Genomic DNA, 24,231 nt, shown 5'->3' with positions numbered 1-24,231 from the left:
TTTCCATCTGTTTCTTTTTATTATATTCTTTGGACTTTGAGTGTGGATTTGACTGCAAGGGAAATATACTAATTAATGATAATAGATTATCTTTAATATTTTGTTTTTAGCTATATAAGAAATATATAATTGTTTAGGCAATACGAGGGGCAAGGTATTTATATTTCTTTGTAATATGGTGTAACTTATTAATTTTAAAATGTATTGGAATAATCAATTTCAAATGTGACGGTCAAGTAATTTTGGGACTTCATTTTCTCATTAATCAATTCTATATAATTGTTTAACAATATCTGTAGTTAGTTTTAGGATAATACTTAAGTTATTTTTCTGTTAGAGTTCCTTATTTCGTTTTTTCATTACAATATATATTTTCCAGTCATTTAAATTGAAAATTAAGGTTAACAAAATCAAATTATCATTGCAACCTGTACTAAAGGTTGATACGATTTTTACGAACGAAGATGTACTTTTAAGTAATGCAAACAACCTTTGGTTCAAATAAGAAAAATAAACAACATATAAATAAAATATTTGGCTTTACAGTGTTAACGTTAACCGGGAAATAAAAATATTTTAGAAATAATCTAGTTAATGAATTAAAATTTTACATAAATAACTTTCTTTTCTCCATAAAAGTATGAATGGAGATATTTTTATATGGTTTTTTCTTTACTCTAAATTTGTAATCCATATTAATAAAGAGAAAAGGAAGAAAAAAAACCTTAACTGGAAGGAAATCCATGACTGGTAGCAGCTGAAACGTCTAAAATCATGATTTGAAGAGAGAACAGACAAGATTCTACTGAAAAACAAAGTTCAGAGTTTTTCCAACAGAAAGAAAAACGTAGAATTGATTTTTCTCATTTGATATTGATAGAAGCATGGTAGAAGTAGGTGAAGTTTCTTGTTTGAATGAAGCTTTAATTGAAGACTATTATACTATAAACCCCACATGTTGGATCTTGTTCATTGAAATTTCTATTGGGTGGAAGACCTTTTTTTAGGCTAAGTAGAAGACATTTTTCATTCAAGTTCAGAGGTTTCTCTCTACCACCAACGTGCTCTCATACTTTTCACCTTATCCTTGCGTTTTCATGCTTCTAAACTATTTCTTTAAATTTAATTTAATCTTAGTTCAAATTATTTTATGTAAATACAATAATATAAATTTATTAAATTTTAACCTTTTCTTTTTGATAAAATATTTCAAATTATAAATAAAAAAATTATCAATGTTATAATAATTTGCTTTATTTAATCTTTATTAATATTATTTTACTGTTAAAATTTCTTAAGATTTTTTCACCACACATCAAGGTTTTTTATTGACGTAAGAGGATTTTTTTTTGTCAACGTTGAACACGTTTATTACTTCTTGACAATGTTAAACACATACTTTTACATATGATGACATTGATCAAATTATTTCTACAACGAAATTGGGTGAGGGTATTTTGTTGTCGTTGGCTGAAAAATTCTTCCTGATGACTTTGGTAAATAAATTCTAATGAATATGGATAAAATAACAATTAATTTTAGTACGGCTGAAAAACTTTAACTTAAAAATAGTTATTGTGTGATTATGACACTCAATTTATGACCAAGACAATATTGTTTCAGTCTCACTTAGGTAGATGTTCTAACTAAACCCAGACGAATAATGTTGAGATGTCCTACAAAAGATAAGACGACGGGATAGGCGATTGAGGTTAATTTACAAAAATGGTGCAATTTTGTATGGTTATTTATCAGAATTGAAAAAAGCAATTACGAGTGTAGATAAGTCGTGTTCAGAATCACGATTTTACTTTTTAAAATGAAGAAGTCATACATTATAAAAAAAACAAAACAAAACTGGAATACACGTTTGATGGTACGACTTTAAATAAGACAAAAATAATAATTTTTGAAACTAAAATCCCGAGTGAAATTATTCATTGTTAAGTAATAATTTTAAGCATAACTTGTCCACACTTTGCTCTCTTTAATTCTGCCAATTTTAGTAATAACTATACTAAATTGCATTTTTTTTGTAAATTAGTCACCGACTCCCCAACTTTATCTTTAAATTTGATTTTTAATTTTATATTTTAAAAATTTGTTATATTTATACCACGTTTAATTAAATACATATTTTTTAAGTTTTTAATTGATTAGTTAATATCTTATAAATTAAAATAATCAATTATTATTTTTAAATGTTAAATTATTTATTATAATTAATAATAAGAATTTAATTTGCAAATGTTAATTATTTAAGTTTTCGTATTATTGTATACCTACATTATTAGAATAACATAATACCTATACTGTTTTTTTTGCCTCAATTTTTACTTTAAAAAAAATGGACTGATGGGTTAGATGTGGGTCAAACTGGTCCATGTGTCAAATACTCACCTTGACGCTCTTAGAGAAAGAATATAAATACCTTTAAACTTTTATTTAAATAGAATATAAAATTCTTTAATTTTAAGTAATTCAATTACATAGATAAAATAATAGAATTTTATTTTCTTTAAAAAATATATTTAAATAATATATTTTTGTCATAAAACATTTCAATTTTTTATAAAAATGAATTATTCTATAAAAAATTCATCTAAACGTACCTTAACAACAATCAACTTCAAAGTTTTTCTGACATTAGGATTATTTTAATATAATAATTTAATTAAGGTCATTTTCGTCGCAAGAGTCGTTATATAGGATATAAATTTATTTTTAAGATTTCACATTTAAATATATTTTTTTTTAACATCCCACTTTAATGTTATTTTCCTATAAACTTATCGAGAAGAGTTGTTTCTAAGATAAAAAAAAATTGACTTTTAAACCCTAATTTCTTAAAGTTTTTTGTTATAGCAACAGTATAATAGAGGAGTTTTATAAGAATCAGCTCTTAAATTTATGATCATAAATATAATTCCCATATCAGAGACATCCTAATAATTCATCCAAAACATATCCATTTATTTGTTTTCTATCCCTTTTTATATTATTATAATATGTGGAAAATAAATTTAAAAAATGAGACTTTCACACATAATGAAAAATATCATTTATTATAATTTAATTCTTAAGTTTATAAAAAAAGTGATATTTATATCCTCATCATTAATGTTAGAAGGTGGATTTTTAAGTCTAACTAAACCTCACAAAATCGGAAGTTTAATTCAATTTCATAAAATCAGAAGTCTAACTCAATCTCATAAAATCGGCTTGTAAAGTGAGATTTTTATCTCACTTATATATTAAAAATTGATCTTATTTATCGTCGATGTTGAAGTCTCGACAATTAATTATAATCAAACTATGTGGCATGTTTAATAATTAGTTAGAGTGCATCTGTACTAGAAATTGCTTAGCAACTAGTAGTTTATTTTCAATAAAAATATTATTTTATATAGATCATAAACGGTTTACTATGACATTTTATATTGTGGTGTGGTTGAAAGCATGCCTTGACACTGCAAGAGAATGAGAGATGAGAACATCACATTCCGATGTTGATTAGTGGGGATTTGGGCCGTCTTTGTCAAAACAATTTTGGATTGGTTTAACGACCTTTCAGGCCCAATTCGTTTCCTCTTTTAAAATAAGGTTTAATTGCTTCCTTTGTCCCCAGTTTGGTTGAATTGTGTCAAATTCATCCTCATTTTTAAAAAAGTTTCATTGTCGTCCTCACGTGGTGTAAAAGTGTCAATTGAATCAAAACATAGAAAAAATTTGTGTCAAAGTAGTCATCTCCGTTAAATACACAGTAACGGTGTTAAGTGGCTGATTATTTGGCACTGACGTGGCATACGGCCAACGACCATCATCAATCTTCACCCCTTCGTGGCACTGACCCCTCTGCTCATCACCCTCATCTTCTTCCTTACCTCATGGGCCTTCATCTCCAACTGGCGGCGACCTTGGCCGCGTTTCGTGGCACTGGCGGTGTTCGATGGAGAAGGAAGAGAACTCGCGCCGAATCGGAGGGTGAGAAGGGCCTGAACGCTGCCTCCGGTGGCTGGACGTGCCCAAGCGGAGACCGGTGTCGGACTGAAAGAGTTTATCCTCTATCGCGTGGAAAGGGGGCAGGAGAGAGGATTATATATGTGCATATTTCAGTATATATGAGCACTGGGCAGTATTCACAGTGGACACACGTATTTATATGATATAAATACTGCTGAATCGAGTAACTCTGAAAAGCAACAAATGTTTGCATGATCAATCAGCACGGGTACAATTATCTCAAAAGGCACTACTTACAATTCTAAAATGGATGGGAAATTCAAATTGCTGCCCAGCTGTCCACCCAAATTCATGTTTCCAAGGTGTCTGTCAAATATAAATTCCACTGAGCCTTATCCCAGGTGTTCACATTCAGCACTATTAATCAAATAACTTATGCAATGCAAACCAGTAACCATGCCTCGTGATTTCAGTAAGTTTAAGTCTCTAAAATTCAAGTGTCCCATCCTTAAGTGCCAAATTCAGGACTCATCCAGCACAGCTGCAGAGAAACATTGGGTTTCAATTGTGCTCAGATAGACCTTAAAAGTTCTATTTTAACCCAGAGATACTTTTATTGCCAATTGCTGTCTGGAATCATAAATCTCAAGGAAATTATCAACCATCTTCATGGAAAACCCTTTCTGCAGCAGTAATTGCTCCATGCTTATCAGGTTGCTTTTCATCTTCGGTACATAAAGTGCATCAGTAATTACTATCTGTTTTCCATCTGATCTTCTCAAAGTTATGTTTCCAGTTCCTTCAGCTTGGATGACTCTATCATCAACAAAAACAAATGGTACTCTTCTTTCTATCAGTGAAATTAACTAGCCACTCATGATGTCCAGTCATGTGATTGGAACATCCTGAATCAGTATACCAGCTATCCTTAAAATAAGCCAGTATCATCAAAATTACTGGTTCTTCATCAGAGTTTTCTTCAAATTCTTCTTTGACCATATGTGCCTGATGATTTCTATGCTTTCCCTTATTATCTGAGTGCCTCGGTTCTGCAGTACATTCTGAAGAGAAATGTCCAATGCGATTGCAGTTGAAGCACTCAATCCGTTTTCGATCAAACTTCAAAACTTCAAAACTTCAAAACTGAAAACACACTAAAGAACAAGACAAAAACTTCCACGAGAATCCGAGGTCGTTCTTAAAAGGGAATCAAACCCTTTTCAGAACAGAGACAAAAATAAAGGAAAATGAAAATGGTGGGGGAAAGTGACCAAAATAAAAAAGGCTTCAGTGCGACACGAAACGCGGCCAAGGTCGCCGCCAGTTACTGAACCCCGAACACCATCTCTGAGGCAACGAGCGAAACCCTACCGTCGACGAAGCTAGTCACCATCGTTCTCGCCGGAGTTCGTTTCGTCATCGACGCCACCGATGGCGCCTCTCCCTCTCTTTTCTATCCTTTTTATTTACTGGCTGGTTTGGGATTTGGTTCTTGGAATGGTTGATGGATGATCCAGTGAGAAAAATGGGGATGAATTTGACGAATTCTAGAACGGAAAGGGTGGAAATCCGAGAGGGGCTGATCACGGATGTTGGAGATGAAGGCCCCTGTTGGAGATGAAGGCCCATGAGGTAAGGAAGAAGATGAGGGTGATGAGCAGAGGGGTCAGTGCCCGAAGGGGTGAAGATTGATGATGGTCGTTGGCCGTATGCCACGTCAGTGCCAAATAATCAGCCACTTAACACCGTTACTGTGTATTTAACGGAGATGACTACTTTGACACAAATTTTTTCTATGTTTGAATTCAATTGACACTTTTACACCACCACGTGAGGACGACAATGAAACTTTTTTAAAATTAAGGATGAATTTGACACAATTCAACCAAACTGGGGACAAAGGAAGCAATTAAACCTTAAAATAATACTAATTTTAAATCTGTATTTATTAAAAGAGATTTATACATCCAAAAAATAAATAGTAAATACTTTTAATTTTATTAATAATTTTAAATAAATTTTATTTATATGTTTACAAAGTCAATAAAACGCATATAAATATTTTTCGTTGGGCATATTTTTGCCTGAGAAACACTCTACATGTCTTTTGACTAAATTCGAACTTATTCTGAGACGTTATGAAATTAGTTTTTTTCAAATCCCTGTTGACATATCAATCTATTTTGTGATACTCAGAAAACATTAACTGCATAAATATAAGTAAAATTAAAAAAATGTATTAAAATCATAGTTATATAATAAGTAATAAAACTATAAGCACGGCTAATTGGTTTTTTAATTTTGAAAATTGTAAAAAAAAAGTTAAATTTTCATATAAAGAGTAATTTTGTAAATATATTTTAATACATAATGTTGATTAAAAAATCAAATTATTACATTCAATTGGATAATTAAATAAAGAATAAAAGTGAAAACTTCAAAATACAGATCATTCAATCATACCTTGTTCTTTTCCATATGTTAAAGCTCACATGGAATTCCAGTTTCAAGTTATCCCATTTTTGCATTTTTATTAGTTTTTGTAACGTCTCGGCGAATTACTCCAGACTAAGCACGCTTAATCATGGAGTTCTTATAGGTTAGGCTACCGAAAAACAAATGCATTTTGGTGATATGAGTAGACAAATCAATCTCTTTAAGCTATCTTTCAACTGTATAGTCCCATACCTATACAGTCTCTAGATCCCTCTCATTCCGATGTATGTTCAATTCATTTATGTGTCTCTTCCACTGGAAGCCTGCCAGGAGCTGCTCCTTGTCAGTGCCCCTTGTACTTCGTGCCTCTTGCACTGACGATCACTCCCCGCCCTCGTCAGTGACCGGGTGTCACAGTTTTACGTTTATTTACAATTTTTATTTCAATGTAAAAGTTTTAAAAAAATCTATAATCTAATTAATATTTTATTTAATTAATTATTAAAAATATATTTCAGGATACTAATATTTTTTTTTTGTTTTCCAATTTAGTGATTTAAATTGTATGCATTTATAATAATTATATAAAATTCAAATCTTAAACATATGATAGAATGATTACTCCAATTAATAGTTTGAGGTGTAATTGGCGGTTTTAGCTTTGTTTTATTTATGGTTATGAATGAATATGATAAAAAAAAACACAAAAAATGCATGATCAAGCAATGTCATGGTCACATTACAAGCATATCTGAACTATGCAGGAGTTCAATCAATCAGCATCTCTGTCAACTTGTGAAGCCATGAAATCAGATGGATAAGAAAGAGCTTTTATACATATATAGATTGATAAACCATAATCTACATACATAACATTAGATTACTAGTCTAGAGCTTGTGTTAGAAAAGTTCAGTTAATTGTTGATGTAAATACTAGTGAATTACTCCCCCTTCATCCCCTTCAAGAATTTGTGCACTTGAAGCATGGTAGGCCTGTTTGCAGGATTGTCAGATATGCAAACACAAGCAATTTGCAGCATTTGAAGCATCATCTGCTTTGAGTCGGCATCAAGAACTGATGGATCAAGAACATCAGCAGCCTGTCCCTTCTTGATCTTCTGAGTAACCCATCCAACCAAGTTACCACCTTCAATCTCTTTAAAATCTGGTCCTGTTGGCTCTTTACCAGTCACAAGTTCAAGCAAAATGACCCCAAAACTGTAAACATCTCCTCTTGTTGTGGATCTCCCACTCTGTCCATACTCTGGTGGAATGTAACCAAATGTTCCAGCAATATCAGTGGTGATATGAGTCTCACAGGCACTGATCAGTCTTGCCAGTCCAAAGTCTGCAACCTTTGGCTCAAAATTTTCATTCAGCAAGATGTTGCTAGCTTTAACATCCCTGTGAATGATGTGAGGTATAAAACCATGATGAAGGAAAGCTAATCCTCGAGCTGCGTCAGTTGCAATTTTGTAACGTTTGTTCCAGCTCAGGATTTCAAGTGCCCCGGTCTTATTTCTCAACCAAAGATCTAAGCTCCCATTTACCATATATTCATAAACGAGCAGTTTCTCCTCGCCGATTGAGCAATATCCAAGTAATTCAACGAGATTTTGATGCTTCACCTTGCCCAAGGTTTCCATTTCAGCCATGAACTCACGATGACCTTGCGTTTTTGCCTCACTAAGCTTCTTCACTGCAACCGTTTTTCCATTAGGTAAAGTGGCCTTGTACACAGTTCCAAAACCTCCATCTCCAATTATATTTGTCTTGCTGAAGTTGTCAGTTGCTTCAAGGATGTCCACCAAAGTTAATTTCAGAAGAGGCTGCTCAAACATTGCAACATTGATACTCAATGGCTCCTTTGATCTGCTACTGCTCAAGAAATAAAGATTGTGATCAACATAACTGTTTAGTTTGCGCTCCACAAGCTCCTCAGGATTAGCTTGCCTCCTGGTAATCCATTTATGCAGAACAAAAGCAATGCTTAGAGTTAGCAGTAAAAGTGTAACCGCAATTGCAGCAAGCCGCCATGCATTATACAATACTGATCTTCCAATGCTTTTATCCTGACAAATTATACCCAACATCTGGCCACAAAGGTTTCTGTTCCCTGCAAGTCTAAATCTGGGTAGGTTCTGGCAAATACCATTACTTGGTATCGGCCCTTCCAACCTGTTTCGTGACACATCTAGGTAAACCAGATTATCTAGGCCGCATAACTTGTCTGGAATCCTTCCAGATAGTTTATTACCTGAAACATCAAAATATTCCATTTGCATAAGATCCCCAAGGTCTAAAGGAATGTCTCCAGTCAACATATTTCCATGAAGATCCAAATTTGTCAGGTAAGAAAGATTTCCCAAAGACCGCGGCAAGTTCCCATTGAAGCAATTGTCACTTAAATTCACTGTCTCAATCCTCCATGTCATGGAGTTTGAGAAGAGCTCCCCTAGTTGGCCTGAAAGCCTGTTATTTTGCACATAAATCCCAACAAGGCTTTGCACTCCTGAAAGAGAAGAAGGAAGCTCGCCGCTCAGCTCATTATAGCTCAAATCCAAGTGAGTCAACCCTTTCATGTTCTCAAAACTCACCGGAATTGAACCAGACAACTTATTTCCTGTCAAATTCAGCTTCACCAAATTAGTCAACTTTCCAAAGCTTTGAGGGATGGTACCTGACAGCTGATTACGTCCCAAATACAAACCCTGGAGCTTGAGCACACCTCCAAGCTCCAGTGGAATGGAACCCGACAACAAGTTGTCAGACAGATCCAAAGTTGTAAGATTCGTCAACAGTGAAAGTGATTTAGGAATGCTACCAGAGAGCATGTTGTTGCTAACTAAGAGATTCACAACCACTGCACAACTCCCAATTTCATCGGGTATGGGGCCAGACAATCTGTTGTGAGAGAGATCAAACACGCCAAGGTGCTGGACAAAGCTCAGATCAGGGATGCTACGCTGTCGAAAATATGAAGATTTTTTGGCAGGAATGGACCCAGATAGATTATTGTGAGAAAGAACCAGACACTGCAATTGGCTCAGTTCAACCAGTTTCTCAGGAATAGATCCGTTCAGCTTATTATTTCCAAGGTCCAGTGTGGTGAGGGAAGTGCAGCCACCAAGCTCAGTTGGGATACTCCCTTCAAGCATATTCGCGTTCAAATTAAGAACTGAAAGATTTGAGAGTCTCCCAATTTCCTTAGGAATAGTACCTGTCAGACGATTATTGCTAAGAACAAGCCTCTCCAGAATAACTGCATTCCCAATCTCCACAGGAAGAGAACCCTCCAAACGGTTATTAGCAGCGGAGAATTCCATCAGAGCCAATGATTTCCACAGCCCAGAAGGTATTTTCCCACTAAAATTGTTAGAATCAAGGTCCAGCACCATCAAGGGTAACTCAGAAAGATACTCGGGTATAGAACCAACAATCCTATTATTCATCAAAACCAACTGTGTAAGGTTCTTACACTTGACGAACACTTTCTCAAGAGTACCAGAGAGAAAGTTGTCATCAAGATCAACCTCCAAAAGTGAGGCAGCATTGCAAAGCTCCTCAGGAATAGGACCTGTCAGCAAATTACTGCTTAAACTGAGGTGCTCCATCACAGAACAATTCCCAAGTTCAGGAGGAATAACCCCAGAAAAACGGTTAGCAGAGAGCAAAAGAGAATCGATATTGCTCCACTTCCCCAGCCAAGAAGGCAAAGGCCCATGAAGCTGATTTTTCTCAGCAGAAAAGGTTAACATGGGAAGCTCAGAAAGCTCCTCAGGCAGAGACCCAGAGAGTGAATTGAAAGAAAGCATCACAGACCTCAAATTCTTACACTTCCCAAGCTCGGCTGGCACCGACCCATTAAGCTGGGCAAACACAAGGTCCAAAATTTTCAAGCTCTCCAGCTCCCCAATGAACCGGGGAATCGAACACCTCAAGGGGTTGTAAGAAAGGTCAAGCTTGGTCAACGCTTTCAGCTTCGCCATTTCCTCAGGCAAAGGACCTTCGATGGAACAGGAAGGAGAGTAGAAAATTTCAAGTTTTGAAAGCAACCCAATCTCCCTCGGCAAAGTCCCAGACAACTTGTTAATCCCCACGTAAAGGGCACTGATGTTCCGCCAGTTCCCGATTTCCGGCGGGATTACGCCGGAAAACGAGTTGTTCGAGATATCAACGGAAATCAAAGACCTCGCTCCGGTAAAGAGACTCACCGGAAGAGAACCGGATAAAAAGTTGTTGCTGAGGTCGAGAAATTCAAGCCGGGTCAAATTCCCGACGCTCTCCGGCACTTCTCCAACGAGCGAGTTCCCGGAGAGGTCGAGTGTGCATAGCTTCGTCAAGAGCCCCACCTCCGGCGGGATATTCCCGGCGAGGGAGTTGGAGCCGAGTCGGAGAGTTTCCAGCTGAAGCAACCCGCCGAGCTCGCCGGGGATCTCCCCCGCGAGCTGGTTGTCACGTAGGTTGAGGAGAGAGAGTGAAGAGAGAGAGAAGAGCGAGGAAGAGAGTGTTCCTCTGAGGTTGCGGTTGGGAAGAGAGAGCGAAGTGACTCGTCCGAGTTGGCACGTGACGCCGACCCAGTGGCAGTGCGGGGTGGCGGGGTTCCACGAAGGGAGAAGGTGAGGGTTTTGGAGACCCTCTTTGAAGGAAAGAAGGTAAAGCTTGTCGTTGTTTTGTTCTGCGGTGACATGCAGAAAACACAAGAAGAAGAGCGGGACGAGGTAGGAGTGTACGAGGTTGAAGGGAAGAGCCATGAAGAGAGTGGCAGAGGGAAGAATGAGAGAAGGGTTTGGTTTGTTTAGAGGAATATGGAGCATGCAAACGGCGTTGGAGAAAGTGGAAGATAATGGGTAGTAGTAGAAGCATCACGAAAGCTAGGCATTGCCATGAAATGAAGGAGTTGGTTTGAGGAGAGAAGAGCTACAGTGGCAATGCCAAAAGAGGTTATTTGTCAGAGTGCACCACGCATAGCACGTGACTTCTACCTTCCCTAACCCCAAATATTACTTTGCCTTCAAAACTGAACTCCCCCAACCCCCTCATCTTTTTCACCCACACATATTGGAGAAAATTTAGTTTTTGTTTATAATTTTATACACATTTAGTCAGAATTATTGACTATTGAAGTAAACTGTAAGATTAAATATATTTTAAAATATACTCTTGCACGTTGTTTTAATTGTCAAGAGCAAAACGATGGAAAGAAAACCACAAAAATAATGAATGTGAGTTCAAAGATAGGAAGAGATAAGTTTTATAAGTATTTTAAAAAATAAAAGACGGTAAACATGGTATATAGTAATTGAAAAGAAACATTAGACATACATTATTGAAAATTAATCCTTTAATGCATAAAATAAACTTCTATAGAAAGATTATTCTTTTATGATTTTATTAATTCTTTAAATAAATGAAAATTTATCGACAAAGGTTTAATGCATGTTTATCTATAAATTTTAAAACGATGACAATTGTCACCTACTGGCAAAGCTAAAAATATGCATGGTAGAGTAAGGCATGATTATCGTTTTATGATTTATTAACGTGTTTAAAGAGTAAATTATATTCTATCAATAAATATTTAATTCATATTTATTTTAAATATTTTTTGACAGTTTTTTATGAATTTTAAATATATAAGATTAATATTTACAGTTTTCCATACAAAGAAACAGACTTTTCAATTAAAATATGTATTTTAAACAAGTCGAACAGTAAGAAATTTAAATTTGTAAAAGTTAAAACTATTTGCGATCAACCACTTGACTGTTACTTTAGTACTGCTTTCCATTTATTAAAGGAAGTTCAAAATGGATCTTTCATGGAAGAACCATTCATGATGTTTGTATTATAATCTTAAACAGTGAAAATATCAAGCTGAATCGGCATATTTGTTTTTAATATGGTTTTGTATCATTCTTAAGACTTAATCATTGTTCCTCAAAACTCCTCAAACAGTTAACAACTGCAGCTTCCTTTATAAGATAATGGTAATTTTGGACATAGCTAAGCTATTGGCTAAGGTCTTCAGAAAAGAGGGGTTTTGTCCATATTTTTTCCATTGAATTAGGGAAGTTTGTCTCCTCTTATCACTTGGGTTTCTTATGCTGCTCACTTTCTTTCCACATTAACAAATTTATAGAGAGATTTAAAATAGTTATAGGATTGGGCAAGCTTGTGGGATTTGCACATTGCACGGCTATACTTACATTCCTAATACAAAGTCCAAAAAGATTCTAACTTTTCTTTAGATTAAACTATAACACACTTTCTTTTATCTTCATTGCTTTCGAATCAAAGGTTTATGCAATATGCACTCTTTTTGTTTGTTTCCACCAGTACATGTCATGTCACCAAGTTTAATATTTATTTTTTCTCTTTTGCTCGCTTTTCTTATTATTATTTTTTCTATAAAGTAGTACAACTAAGTATTAATATTTCAATGTTTTCTTCTAATGTTATGTTTCTTTAAAAAATATATAAAATAATTTTTGAAGAATAAATAAAATACCTGCATATTATTTTACTTTGGAAGTGAGGTTGGGATTTGGGCATGAGTGTGAAAGTGAGGTTATTTTGGTCATTAGGAAGCAATGGAGAAATGTGTTGTGGGGTAAGTGATTTGAAGGGACATTGGTGAGTGACTGATGAAATCAGACCAATGGTGGCTTCAAACCAAACACTGTCTCTCTCACTCTCACATGTCTCTTCCCGGGAAGCATGTCCACTTTTCCAATATTTTCAAACCCTGCAACTTCTATTTTCACTCTCTTTTCATTCCATTTTTGCCCTTTTTTTAAAACTACAAATTTTTCTCTTCTACATATTTTTTTCAATTTAATATCAGATTTTATTTTCAATACACTGCATATAATAAGAGAACAGAATTAAAAAAAAGAGAGGATGTTATATGTAATGTTCTCTTTTTTTAACCTTACTTTCTCCTTTCACCTTATTTCAAACACTACTCCTAAATTTACTGATTTAAATTTATGAAGTCACATTGTATTTTGTTGAAAAGATTATTTTGATCAATTTTTCATGATAGAAATTAGATAAATTAGTTTGACCGAATACATTTTGAAATAAAAAAATTATACTTTAAGTATCGGTAATAGTTTTTTAATTATAACAACTATATTCAACCATTATTTTAAAGATTAAAAATCGAGTTTGAATTCAATGTAATTTTTGTTATAATAACATCACTATTTCTTGAAATTAACATATTTATATTAATTTTTAAAAAAGGATATTTTAAGTATTAATATAAATTTTGATATTTCAGTTACCCAAAACTAATTTATTATTTGTTATTACTTGAAATTTTATTATAGAAAGTAAAATTTATTAAAAGAAAAATACAAAAAATGAGAAACCAAGTCAAATTCACAATAAAATTTATATTTAAATACAGTATTAACACAATTATAAAACAAGATTTGTTATAAAACAAGATAGATTGATAAAACAAAAAAAAAATAGTCTTAAATTATAAATTTGTAAAAAAAAGTTTTCATAAAAACAAACTTATATATATTATCATACATCATTCATTCATAAAAGTAATCATATCACATGTGAAGATTCATTCTATATTCAATTATTCAAATAAAACATTAATGCGAAATCTCGAGGAGCATTGCAGTTATGATAACCTCTAGTGTTATGTAGAGTCATTGACAATAAGTTTCACTCTATTATACAAGATTAATCCATTAACAGCTTTAACCAAGATAAGTTTCACTCTATTATACAAGATTAGTCCATTAAGAACTTTGATTAAGATAATATAACCTTTAATGTCTGCTTACACCGATAAAAACACCACATAAAATCTATCTACGAAATCCATAAAATTGCTCTAAACACATACAATATAACACTCATATCCACTAACAAGCTCTTCATCGTCACAATTTTTACACATCATTATTCGATCGTATATGGGTGTTTATAAAAGCAATAGCTGCGGTATTGTCCAGTTAATGAAGAGACACTTTGAAGAGTTATTGTGAACGATAAATTCATAGCACCAAATATGTTAATATTCAATTATTTTCTACACTCTTCACGTTGAGAAATGTGGTGTTTACATATTGTTTATTTTGAAGTTGAGAATCCAAATGAAAAAGTGAGTAAGAAATTATGGTGAGACACGGCCTATGTGTTTGAATCCGAATTGGTGTTTAGAAGGGAACTTTTGTACAAAAGAGAAAACAAAAAAAGTTGAAATTGAATGAAATGAGGAAGCCAAAGGCTGCTAGAAAGGCGAGTTGAATTTATTTAAAATGTTTCTGCTTTAAAAACTTGCAGCAATTGGGTGTGTTACTGAGGGTACACTCACTAATAACCTCCCGTGTTGAGAAGGTCTGAGAGATGCAGGGAATACAGAAAAAAGGTGGTAAAATGATATTCCCCTTTTCCAAGTTTTATTATCATATTTATATTCTCTGCATCACTAACGGTTTATCCGTATATCACGGTAACCATGTAAATACAGTAAGAAAAGGTTCTAACAGAAAAGATTCGCACAAAACAAACATAATACTCTCTCTCTCAGTGCACGTATTCATCCCAATCTATGGGTCTCCTAGTATTTCTCTTGGGCCTAGCAGTTGATCCACTCTCCTCCTGGATGCATATTGTATCATTCCTCGCGTCTTGCAGAAGAACCTTGTCCTCAAGGTTGAAAGTACGTTGAATATCTTTCCAAGGCTCCCAAGTAGCTTCTTCTGGAGAAAGACCTTGCCATTGCACCAGAACTTCCAGGTGTGGAGACTCACCAGAAGTATTCTCACGGGTTCCTAATATGACTAATGGACTAAGTAAAGGTCCATTATTATAATTACTTGACGGAAGCGTTCCAGCTACTGAAGGTGGAGGCCCATGATGTGGTTTCAAAACAGAACAGTGAAATACTGGATGGATTTTTGAAGTCTCAGGAAGAGCCAAATGATAGGCCACCGGCCCAATCCGATTAAGGATTTGAAATGGTCCAAAATAACGTTTCGCCAATTTCTGTGGAGTCTTACCGGCAAGAGAAGTTTGGCGATATGGCCTGAGTTTAACATAAACCCAAGCTCCCACCTCATACTGAACATCACGGCGATGAGAATCAGCCATTGCTTTCATGCGATCCTGAGCCTTTTGTAAATTTCGACGTAAAGTGGATAAAATGTCATTCCGTGAACTAAGTAATTGATCCACAGCCTCCACTTGTGATTGACCCAATATATAACCCGGCAAAGAAGGAGGAGATCGGCCATAGACAATTTCAAAAGGGGTGTATCCAGTTGCCGAGTGAATAGCAGTGTTATAACACCATTCTGCCCAAGGAATGAATTGACTCCATTTGACTGGTTGTGCATTACAAAAAGCACGCAGATATTGCTCAAGAGTTCTATTTAGAACTTCAGATTGTCCATCAGTCTCAGGGTGATAAGCAGAAGACATCCGCAATTGTGTCCCACTAGCTTTGAATAATTCTTGCCAAAACTTACTGAGGAATATAGGGTCGCGATCAGAAACAATACTCTTTGGCATGCCATGTAATTTGCCCACGACATCAATGAAAAGTGTAGCCACTTGATATGCTGAAAACTGTGTAGGAAGAGTGGCAAAATGGGCTGCTTTGGAGAAACGATCAACAACCACCAAAATGGAAGTGTGCCCACGGGAAGATGGAAGGCCAGTAATAAAATCCATGGCCAAGTCTTCCCAAACGCGATTTGGCAATGGAAGAGGTTGAAGCAAACCAGCAAGTTTTTGAGGAACATATTTAATTTGCTGGCACACCACACAGTTTCGAATGAAAGTCTTCACATCCTTAAGCATAGAGGGCCAAAAAAAATTCTCTTGCAATCGATGAAGTGTCTTAACAAGACCCACGTGTCCCCCTAAAGGGGTTGCATGAAATTCTCTCATAAGGGTCTCACGAAAGGGAGACGTTGCAGGCAACCAAATTCTACTTTTATAAAAAATCAACCCATCTTTCAATTTATAATCTGAAAATGCAGCAGGGTCCTGATTTATATCATGTAAAAGTTGGACAAAACTGACATCACCTTGTAAATTAGCCCTTAATTCCTCCAAAAACTGAAAGTGAGGAATAGTGATCACATAAGAAAGACCCAGATTCTCTTCTGCAGTAATTCGAGAAAGAGCATCGGCCGCCACATTGGAACTACCAGCACGATATTGAATCGTATAATTATATCCAATGAGTTTACTCACGTAGAATTGTTGCTCTGGAGTCTGCACAGTTTGAGTCAATAAATCCTTTAGAGGTTTGTGATCAGTCTGAATGATAAAAAAGTGCCCCAACAAATATTGACGCCACTTTTTAATGGCTGCAGTTATGGCATGCAACTCCCGTAAATATGTAGAGGCCTGCATCATCCGAGAACAAAACTTTTTACTAAAGAAAGCAATTGGTCGTTGATCTTGAGAGAGAACCGCACCCATAGCTATGCCAGAAGCATCTGATTGAATAACAAAAGGCTTCGAGAAATCTGGTAAAGCTAAGACTGGGGCTGTGGACATCACATGCTTCAGTTTATCGAAAGCTATCTGAGCTTCGAGAGACCACTGAAATGCATCTTTACGAAGTAAGTCTGTGAGAGGAGAGGCTAAAGCAGCGTAGCCTTTAATGAATTTGCGATAAAACCCCGTTAGTCCTAAGAATCCTTTCAAAGCTTTCACGGAGGTAGGTGATGGCCACTGTAACATTGCCTCAATTTTTGATGAATCTGGTCCTACCGATCCCGCACTTACCACATGGCCCAAGTACTCAACTTGTTGTAAAGCAAATGAACATTTGGATTGTTTCAAATAAAAATGGTTGGCATGTAACAATTCAAAAGTGATTTGTAAGTGTAATAAATGATCCTCCCATGTAGTGCTATAGATCAATATGTCATCAAAAAAAACGATGATAAATTTACGTAGATGCGGTCGAAAGAGGGCGTTCATGGTGGCTTGAAAAGTTGCAGGCGCATTCGAAAGTCCGAATGGGAGAACCCGAAACTCAAAATGCCCATCGTGGGTACGAAAGGCGGTTTTATGAATGTCGTCCGGCTTCATGCGAATCTGATGATATCCTTGTAGTAAATCCAATTTGGAAAACCAAATGGCAGACCCCAATTCATCCAATAATTCATCAATGGTGGGTATGGGAAAACTATCTGGAACAGTGATGGCATTCAAAGCCCTGTAATCAACACAAAAGCGCCAAGTGTTATCTTTCTTCTTAACCAAGAGGACCGGAGATGAAAATGCACTGGTACTAGGCTGAATCTCTCCTGAAACAAGCATTCGGGCCACTTGAGCTTCAATTTCTTGTTTTTGAGAATAAGGATAACGATATGGGCGAACCTTAACAGGAGCAGAGTTGGGTAATAAAGTAATAGCATGGTCAGTGGGTCGTTCAGGGGGTAAGGAAGAAGGCTCCTCAAATAAGGATTGGAACCGATTCAATAAAGTGGAAAGTTCATGATTATCGGTTGGAATCACACAAAAGTATGCGGCAGATTTTGACACAGGCGGCGACAACACAGTAAGATGAAAACATTCAGCAATATGGCCCCACTTGGACAATTTACGTAAATGATGAACCGACAGTGGCAAAGAATCATTATTAACGTCACCTACCAATTTGGCCATTTGGCCTGACCAAGTAAATTGCATGGTAAGGTGTTCATAGTCGGTTAAAACAGGTCCCAAACTCTGAAGCCATTGCACTCCCAACACGGCCTCGGGCCCGCAAAGATCAATTAAATGAAAATCCACCATAAAAGCTTGATTCTGGATTAAGAGAGGGACCTGAGTGCAAACCTGAGAGCAAGTCAAGGCATGTCCATTGCCAACCATCACCGATAGTGGTTTCGTAGGCTGAAAAGGTAAACCCAATTCATGGGCTCGCTTAGATTGAAGAAAATTATGAGAACTTCCGCTATCAATGAGAATGCGAACGGAATGCTCCAATATTTGTCCGGTGACGCAAAACATTTTGGAATTAAAATGTCCTGATAATGCATTTAAACTCAACTGCGCAGAGTCAGGGATAGTGGAAGCAGTAGAATCGTCTGGAGGAAGATCGGAAGATATAGTCTCCTCATCGTCATGCACGAGAAGAAAGAAACGAGACTTGCAACGATGCCCAGGATTATATTTCTCATCACAGTTGTAACATAACCCACGTTCACGACGATTTTGCATTTCCGAAGCTGACAAACGCTTAAATGGAACAGTTGGCGTAAGTGGTGTGGGGAGGAGAGCTTGGCGTGGTGTCGATGGTAGAGATCGTGCAACTGGTACAGTGGAACTCCGTTGAGGCTGGGCGATAGAGTTAAATTTGTCCTCTTGAAGCTTGGCCAACTCCGCCGCTTCCGAAAACGACACCGGCTGGAAGGCGAGCACCTCACGCTGAATGTCTGGACGAAGACCAGATATGAAACATTCGAGCAAAAAAGAAGGAGGAACGTCGGTGACCCGATTTGCAAGGCCTTCAAAATCATTGAGATATTGCAAAACAGACCCAGTCTGGTAAAGCTTGCAGAGTCGTCCCTTCACATTCTGAAAACGAGATGGAGCAAAGCGTGTTTCCAACGAGTGTAAGAAATCCTTCCAAGAACGAAGGAAGTGATTTCTCTCCATCCACTGAAACCAACTAAGGGCGGGTCCATCCATATAAAAGGAAATGATCTGAAGACGATCGACTTCTGGGGTTTGGTGATAGTCGAAAAAACGAGTAACGACAAAAATCCAGTCTAACGTGTTGGACCCATCAAAACGAGGACAATCCAACCGAATCTTGGGAGTTTGCTTCGGAAAAGATGATTGCGTTAAGGGTTTCTGTTTGATGGAAGCAACCTCTGAAGAAAGATCATCGATGCGAGCTGTGAGTCGTGACACTTGCTCAATGAGAAGGTCTATTGCAGACGGTTGAGAGGTCGTCATTGAAAGCACCAAATGATAGGAAATAGAGTGAACAATTCTGGTATTCGAGGTACCAGGCCTCCAAGCAAAGAAGATAGAAATTTGGTAAAATGATATTCCCCTTTTCCAAGTTTTATTATCATATTTATATTCTCTGCATCACTAACGGTTTATCCGTATATCACGGTAACCATGTAAATACAGTAAGAAAAGGTTCTAACAGAAAAGATTCGCACAAAACAAACATAATACTCTCTCTCTCAGTGCACGTATTCATCCCAATCTATGGGTCTCCTAGTATTTCTCTTGGGCCTAGCAGTTGATCCACTCTCCTCCTGGATGCATATTGTATCATACACTCACTAATAACCTCCCGTGTTGAGAAGGTCTGAGAGATGCAGGGAATACAGAAAAAAGGTTGTTAGGGTTCAACACCAAATCTACCCTTTACTCATTGTTAGACCGTACCATATCAAGAATATCATGTGCAGCCCCATCTCATACCTCTGTGGTCCCTCTAACAAAAAAAGTTCTCTCTGCATAAAGCAATCTTGCTCCAACCCTTTTTCCTCCTTCACTCTTTGCCTGTGACTCCACTCAATCCTCTATACACTTACCATGCTACCTACTTTGCATATTCACCATTCATTTCCATAACTTCCAATTAAGCTTTCATCATTTTCCCAACTCATCAAAATCTTCTGTATTTGAATCATTATTCACCTAATTACCAGATATTTTCAAAAATCACAGTCCTTTGTTCGGAGCAGCGCAACTTCAGTTGCAGGTGGTCCTCATCGTTGCAACTCAGACTAGGCAGAAACATTTACAAAAACTATCACTTTCAATCCAATATAATCAGATCCAAAATAGTTTCTCGTACTAATCGACTTGCAACATTCCTATCATCTATGCAAAAATCCTCCCCACCTGCCTTCATTCATCCATCGCCATCTCAATTCATTTTTTTTTTGAGGTAAACCTTCCCTTCATCTTTATAACCATTCTGCACCGCATTGCTCTTTTCTATGTATATACGACATTGTCATAAATCCAGAAGGTTTAAGCTCACCGATAAATGAACTAATAAATTATAAATATGTTAGTTTTACTGACAAGTATATCCAAGTTCCAGACATATATATTAATCTTGAATTCTAGATATAGAGACCAAAAATATTCAAATATCAAGATTAATAATAAATAAAAAAACACAGTGTGTATGTAAGTATGTAGAATGAATAACATCATTTGACATATGGTTGTGAATGTGAGTGCATTGAATGGGTTTTGATAGGGAGCTACCCGTTTCTGCGACTTACTGACATCACACATTGATCACACTTGTTTGTAATGCCCCTTGCATTGTAAAGAATTGTGCTTTCTTTTTGTTAAACTTTGATTCTTTCTCCATGTTTTAACACACTGATAAGCCAACTATCAGGTATTGTACTATTCTCATAATCAATTTTACTGTTTTCTAATCATCAGTTCCTGCTGTTATCTTTTTCTCACCTTCAGCATCTCACTGATATTTGAAATTGTCATTTTTATTAAATATAAAATACTAAAATATGCTTATTAATAATAAATATAACTACTGCCCCCAAGTTAGGAATTCACACAAGCTTGGGAACATTTCCTCGCAACACCCATACAAAATGTGTTAAACTTTCATACTTTCCTAGATAGGAAATTACAAAATTTCCTAATATATTCTCAAGTCATATTTATACTTTTTTTAACCACTGTGACTTCACTTGTTAAAAAATGTATTTTTAATGCTGTTAAAGCTTAGAATTTTAGAAAACCTCGAGTGTGAGTAATTTAAGATCTAAAAAATGCGAGACTAATTTGATTCCATATATAAGAAATACGAGACTAATGATATATAAATAAATCGTATGTTTTATTCTATAATTCCATTTATAGAAGTTGAATCAGACATAACATTTAATAAAAAAAAATTAACTTAAATACTAATTTACTTAGTAACAAAATAAAATTTTGCAACTAAAGTGCTTTTTTAATTTTATTTTCAGCGAGCTAATCCAGAACGAACATATACTTTCTTTATATACTTCATTCTTGTTATAATTGCATTATTATTTAACAATAATTATAAATTTATTTATTATGTTCTACAAATCTTTAATATTTTATGCAAGCCGACCTCATTGAAACTTTTTTTTTTTAATGAATTAAGTAATAAGAACCTAACTTGATTTTCATCAATTTTACAATTTTTTTCCACTTATGAAATCATTGTATTGGAGCTGTTAATATTTGGTACAAATCTGTTAAAGGAAGTTGCAGCGGATAATATGAGAATCTGAAATCGGAACAATTTTTGTCCAGCTCAGCTGATGGTACGAAATTAAGATGTTTTTTATCGTTACGTTATAATAATGATATCAGGCCGTGTAAGGACGAGAGTAGGTCAAATTACCATCAAGACCTTGTTGTTCAAATTACATTAAATTAAGTCTTTTGTCAATGCAATGTTTGGTAACAATCCACATAAAGTCAAGTAATGCAAAAGTAAATTACATAACAAATTAAAAATAAATTAAATTTGAAAGTATCCTTAAAACAGAAAAGTCGAGCACTGTTTATTACTGCTTCTCCTTTTATAAACTTAAATCATTACAAAATTTAAATAAAAACAAAAACAAAACATAACATTTTTATTAAACACATCTTTCTCACGTCAAAATATATATATATATATATATATATATATATATATATTAAATATAAGATTAGACGATAAAAATAAAGTTAAGTATATTCATGTCATGTATAATATAATCATGAACGTGAATGTTTTGATTTAAAAAATTTGTTAAACTTTGATATTAAAAAATGAACTTTAAACCTAATTTAATTTTATAAAATCACACAATTTAAGATATATATACGAGTGATTTAATATTGGGTAAAACAATACACTTAATAAATAACAAATATATTAAAAAAAGAATTTTAAGCTCAACAATTAACAAAGAAAGAAGAAGCCGCCAATAAAAATCGTAATAAGTTCATTAATATTTCAACATTTTTCGGCTATGGGATTTGATTTGAGATTTAAACAACTTTAGCTCGATTGAATTATAAAGTAGTGAATTTGTGCGTTTCCTTCAGTTAAACTTCAATGGTTTTTTCCTTTTTTTCCAATTTATCCCCCTGTTTTGCTGTGCAAAGCATTGTTTTCATTATGATCTACCTATAGGTTGAACCTTAGTCACTTTTTCATAATTTTACAACTTGAAGAGACACGGCATAGGGGATATATATATATATATATATATATATATATATAATATTATATACATTTGTTTGAAAGCAACTGGTCCATGAAGTACCCCACACTAACTCATAATTGAGTGATATATGTATGTAGATGATGATAGAAGAAGAGGACTGAAGATGAGCGAACAATGGTTGGAAGTTTCAGGAGTACTTTCCGTGGATGTTGTTTAGATTAGAATTTGGAATACACATGCTTAATTACCCTTGGTGCATGCTGAAAAGTGAATTGAAATTAGTGGGTAATTTTCTGGGGAAAGGAAAGAACGAGTGATGAAAAGTGGGAAAATAGAAGAAAAAGGCATGCAGGTGCATGCAGGGGCCCCCAAAGGCCAAAACACATAAGCTCCAACCACTTACAACTCACATTTTCACTGCTATGTGACTGTGTCCTGTGCACACACAGTGATTGTATTTGCATTCGTCAGCTAAAGCACCAAAGAAACCAAAATAAAGGCACTGTCAAAAAAGGGGTTGGTAGTGTGAGTTTGGTGTTGCGTTATAATTACGATCCCATGGGATTGATCGAGAGACTCATGGTATTCATGGAAGCGTGTACGCTAAAAGTGTCTCAAAACTTTGAAAAAATTTCCTCAGATTGGTCACTGCTGATTTTTCAACTGCATAAAGAAATTGTCCCAAAACTGGAAAATTGAGAAAGATTGTGATATGACATTGCGTGACCAAAGCCAATTACGCGAGGCCAAATTAAGTCTCTGATTTTGACTGCTTCTCTATCTGCTTTAATGCCAACAGAGTGAGAAAGAAAGCGAGATTCTCCTTCCATTTTTTTCTTTTCTTCACACTTGATTGATGGGTATTTCTTGTACCCAAAATATGAATCAATTCCTCGAGGCACGGGTTTTGAATATCACAATCACTTTTTTTTTTTGCTTTGATCTTGTATTCTTGTCCTGAAGTGAAGGGTTTTGAGGGTCCTCACTTGAATCTCTTGAGAAGTGAGCATTGATAATAATGTGAGGACTGAAGTGGGAAGGATGAGAAATTGGTTGAAGCAGTGTACTGAAAAAGGTTGGATCAAAGTACGTGGTTGTAAATATGATCATGCAGTGGTGCCACTGCGCAGTAATGTGTTGGGGCCCTTTGCAGTTGAATTGGAATCTTTATCGTTTTTGTACTCAAAACTATCTCTTATAATCCCAAATCAATTGCTACCATTTTCTGGAATCCCAAATCAATTCACACTGCCATTTTTCTGACACTTTATGCGTACATTCGGATATCATCAATCGCTAGCTAACAATGCAAACTTCTCACCTCTTCACTGTAAAACATAATCAATGTGTATACTTTCTTATACTGCAATTTCTTTTACTTCTCCTAATTAATAAAGTTTGTTTGTTTGCATTGTTTATGTTTGTTGAGAAATTATTTTATTAGGTAAATGGTTTCTTAAATAAAATAGAATTTTGAATTATATTTTATACATTACCATTCATATCCTTTTTTTTTCACGATCCTAGCTAAAAAGCCTTCATTCTCGCACCTGATATTTGCGTGCTTTCTACATCACTGTTTCGATGATGAAGTACACGGTTGTCTTTATCTTCCAAAATAAGACCT

General features: G+C 35.3%; 1 protein-coding gene across 1 annotated transcript; it reads right to left on the bottom strand.

Annotated features, from left to right (window-relative positions):
- Positions 1–7,215: 7,215 nt before the first annotated feature.
- LOC108324064 (leucine-rich repeat receptor protein kinase EMS1) lies at positions 7,216–11,288 on the bottom strand. Its single transcript, XM_017556862.2, has one exon. It carries the CDS (start codon positions 11,214–11,216, stop codon positions 7,341–7,343), a length of 3,876 nt encoding a protein of 1,291 aa, XP_017412351.1. The 5' UTR covers positions 11,217–11,288; the 3' UTR covers positions 7,216–7,340.
- Between the last annotated feature and the right edge of the window lie 12,943 nt (positions 11,289–24,231).

The sequence above is a fragment of the Vigna angularis genome, chromosome 3 (genome assembly GCF_016808095.1).
Source record: "Vigna angularis cultivar LongXiaoDou No.4 chromosome 3, ASM1680809v1, whole genome shotgun sequence".
Classification (NCBI taxonomy): Eukaryota; Viridiplantae; Streptophyta; class Magnoliopsida; order Fabales; family Fabaceae; genus Vigna; species Vigna angularis.
Note: the sequence above shows the minus strand (reverse complement) of the source record. Positions and strands in the feature narration are given on the sequence as shown.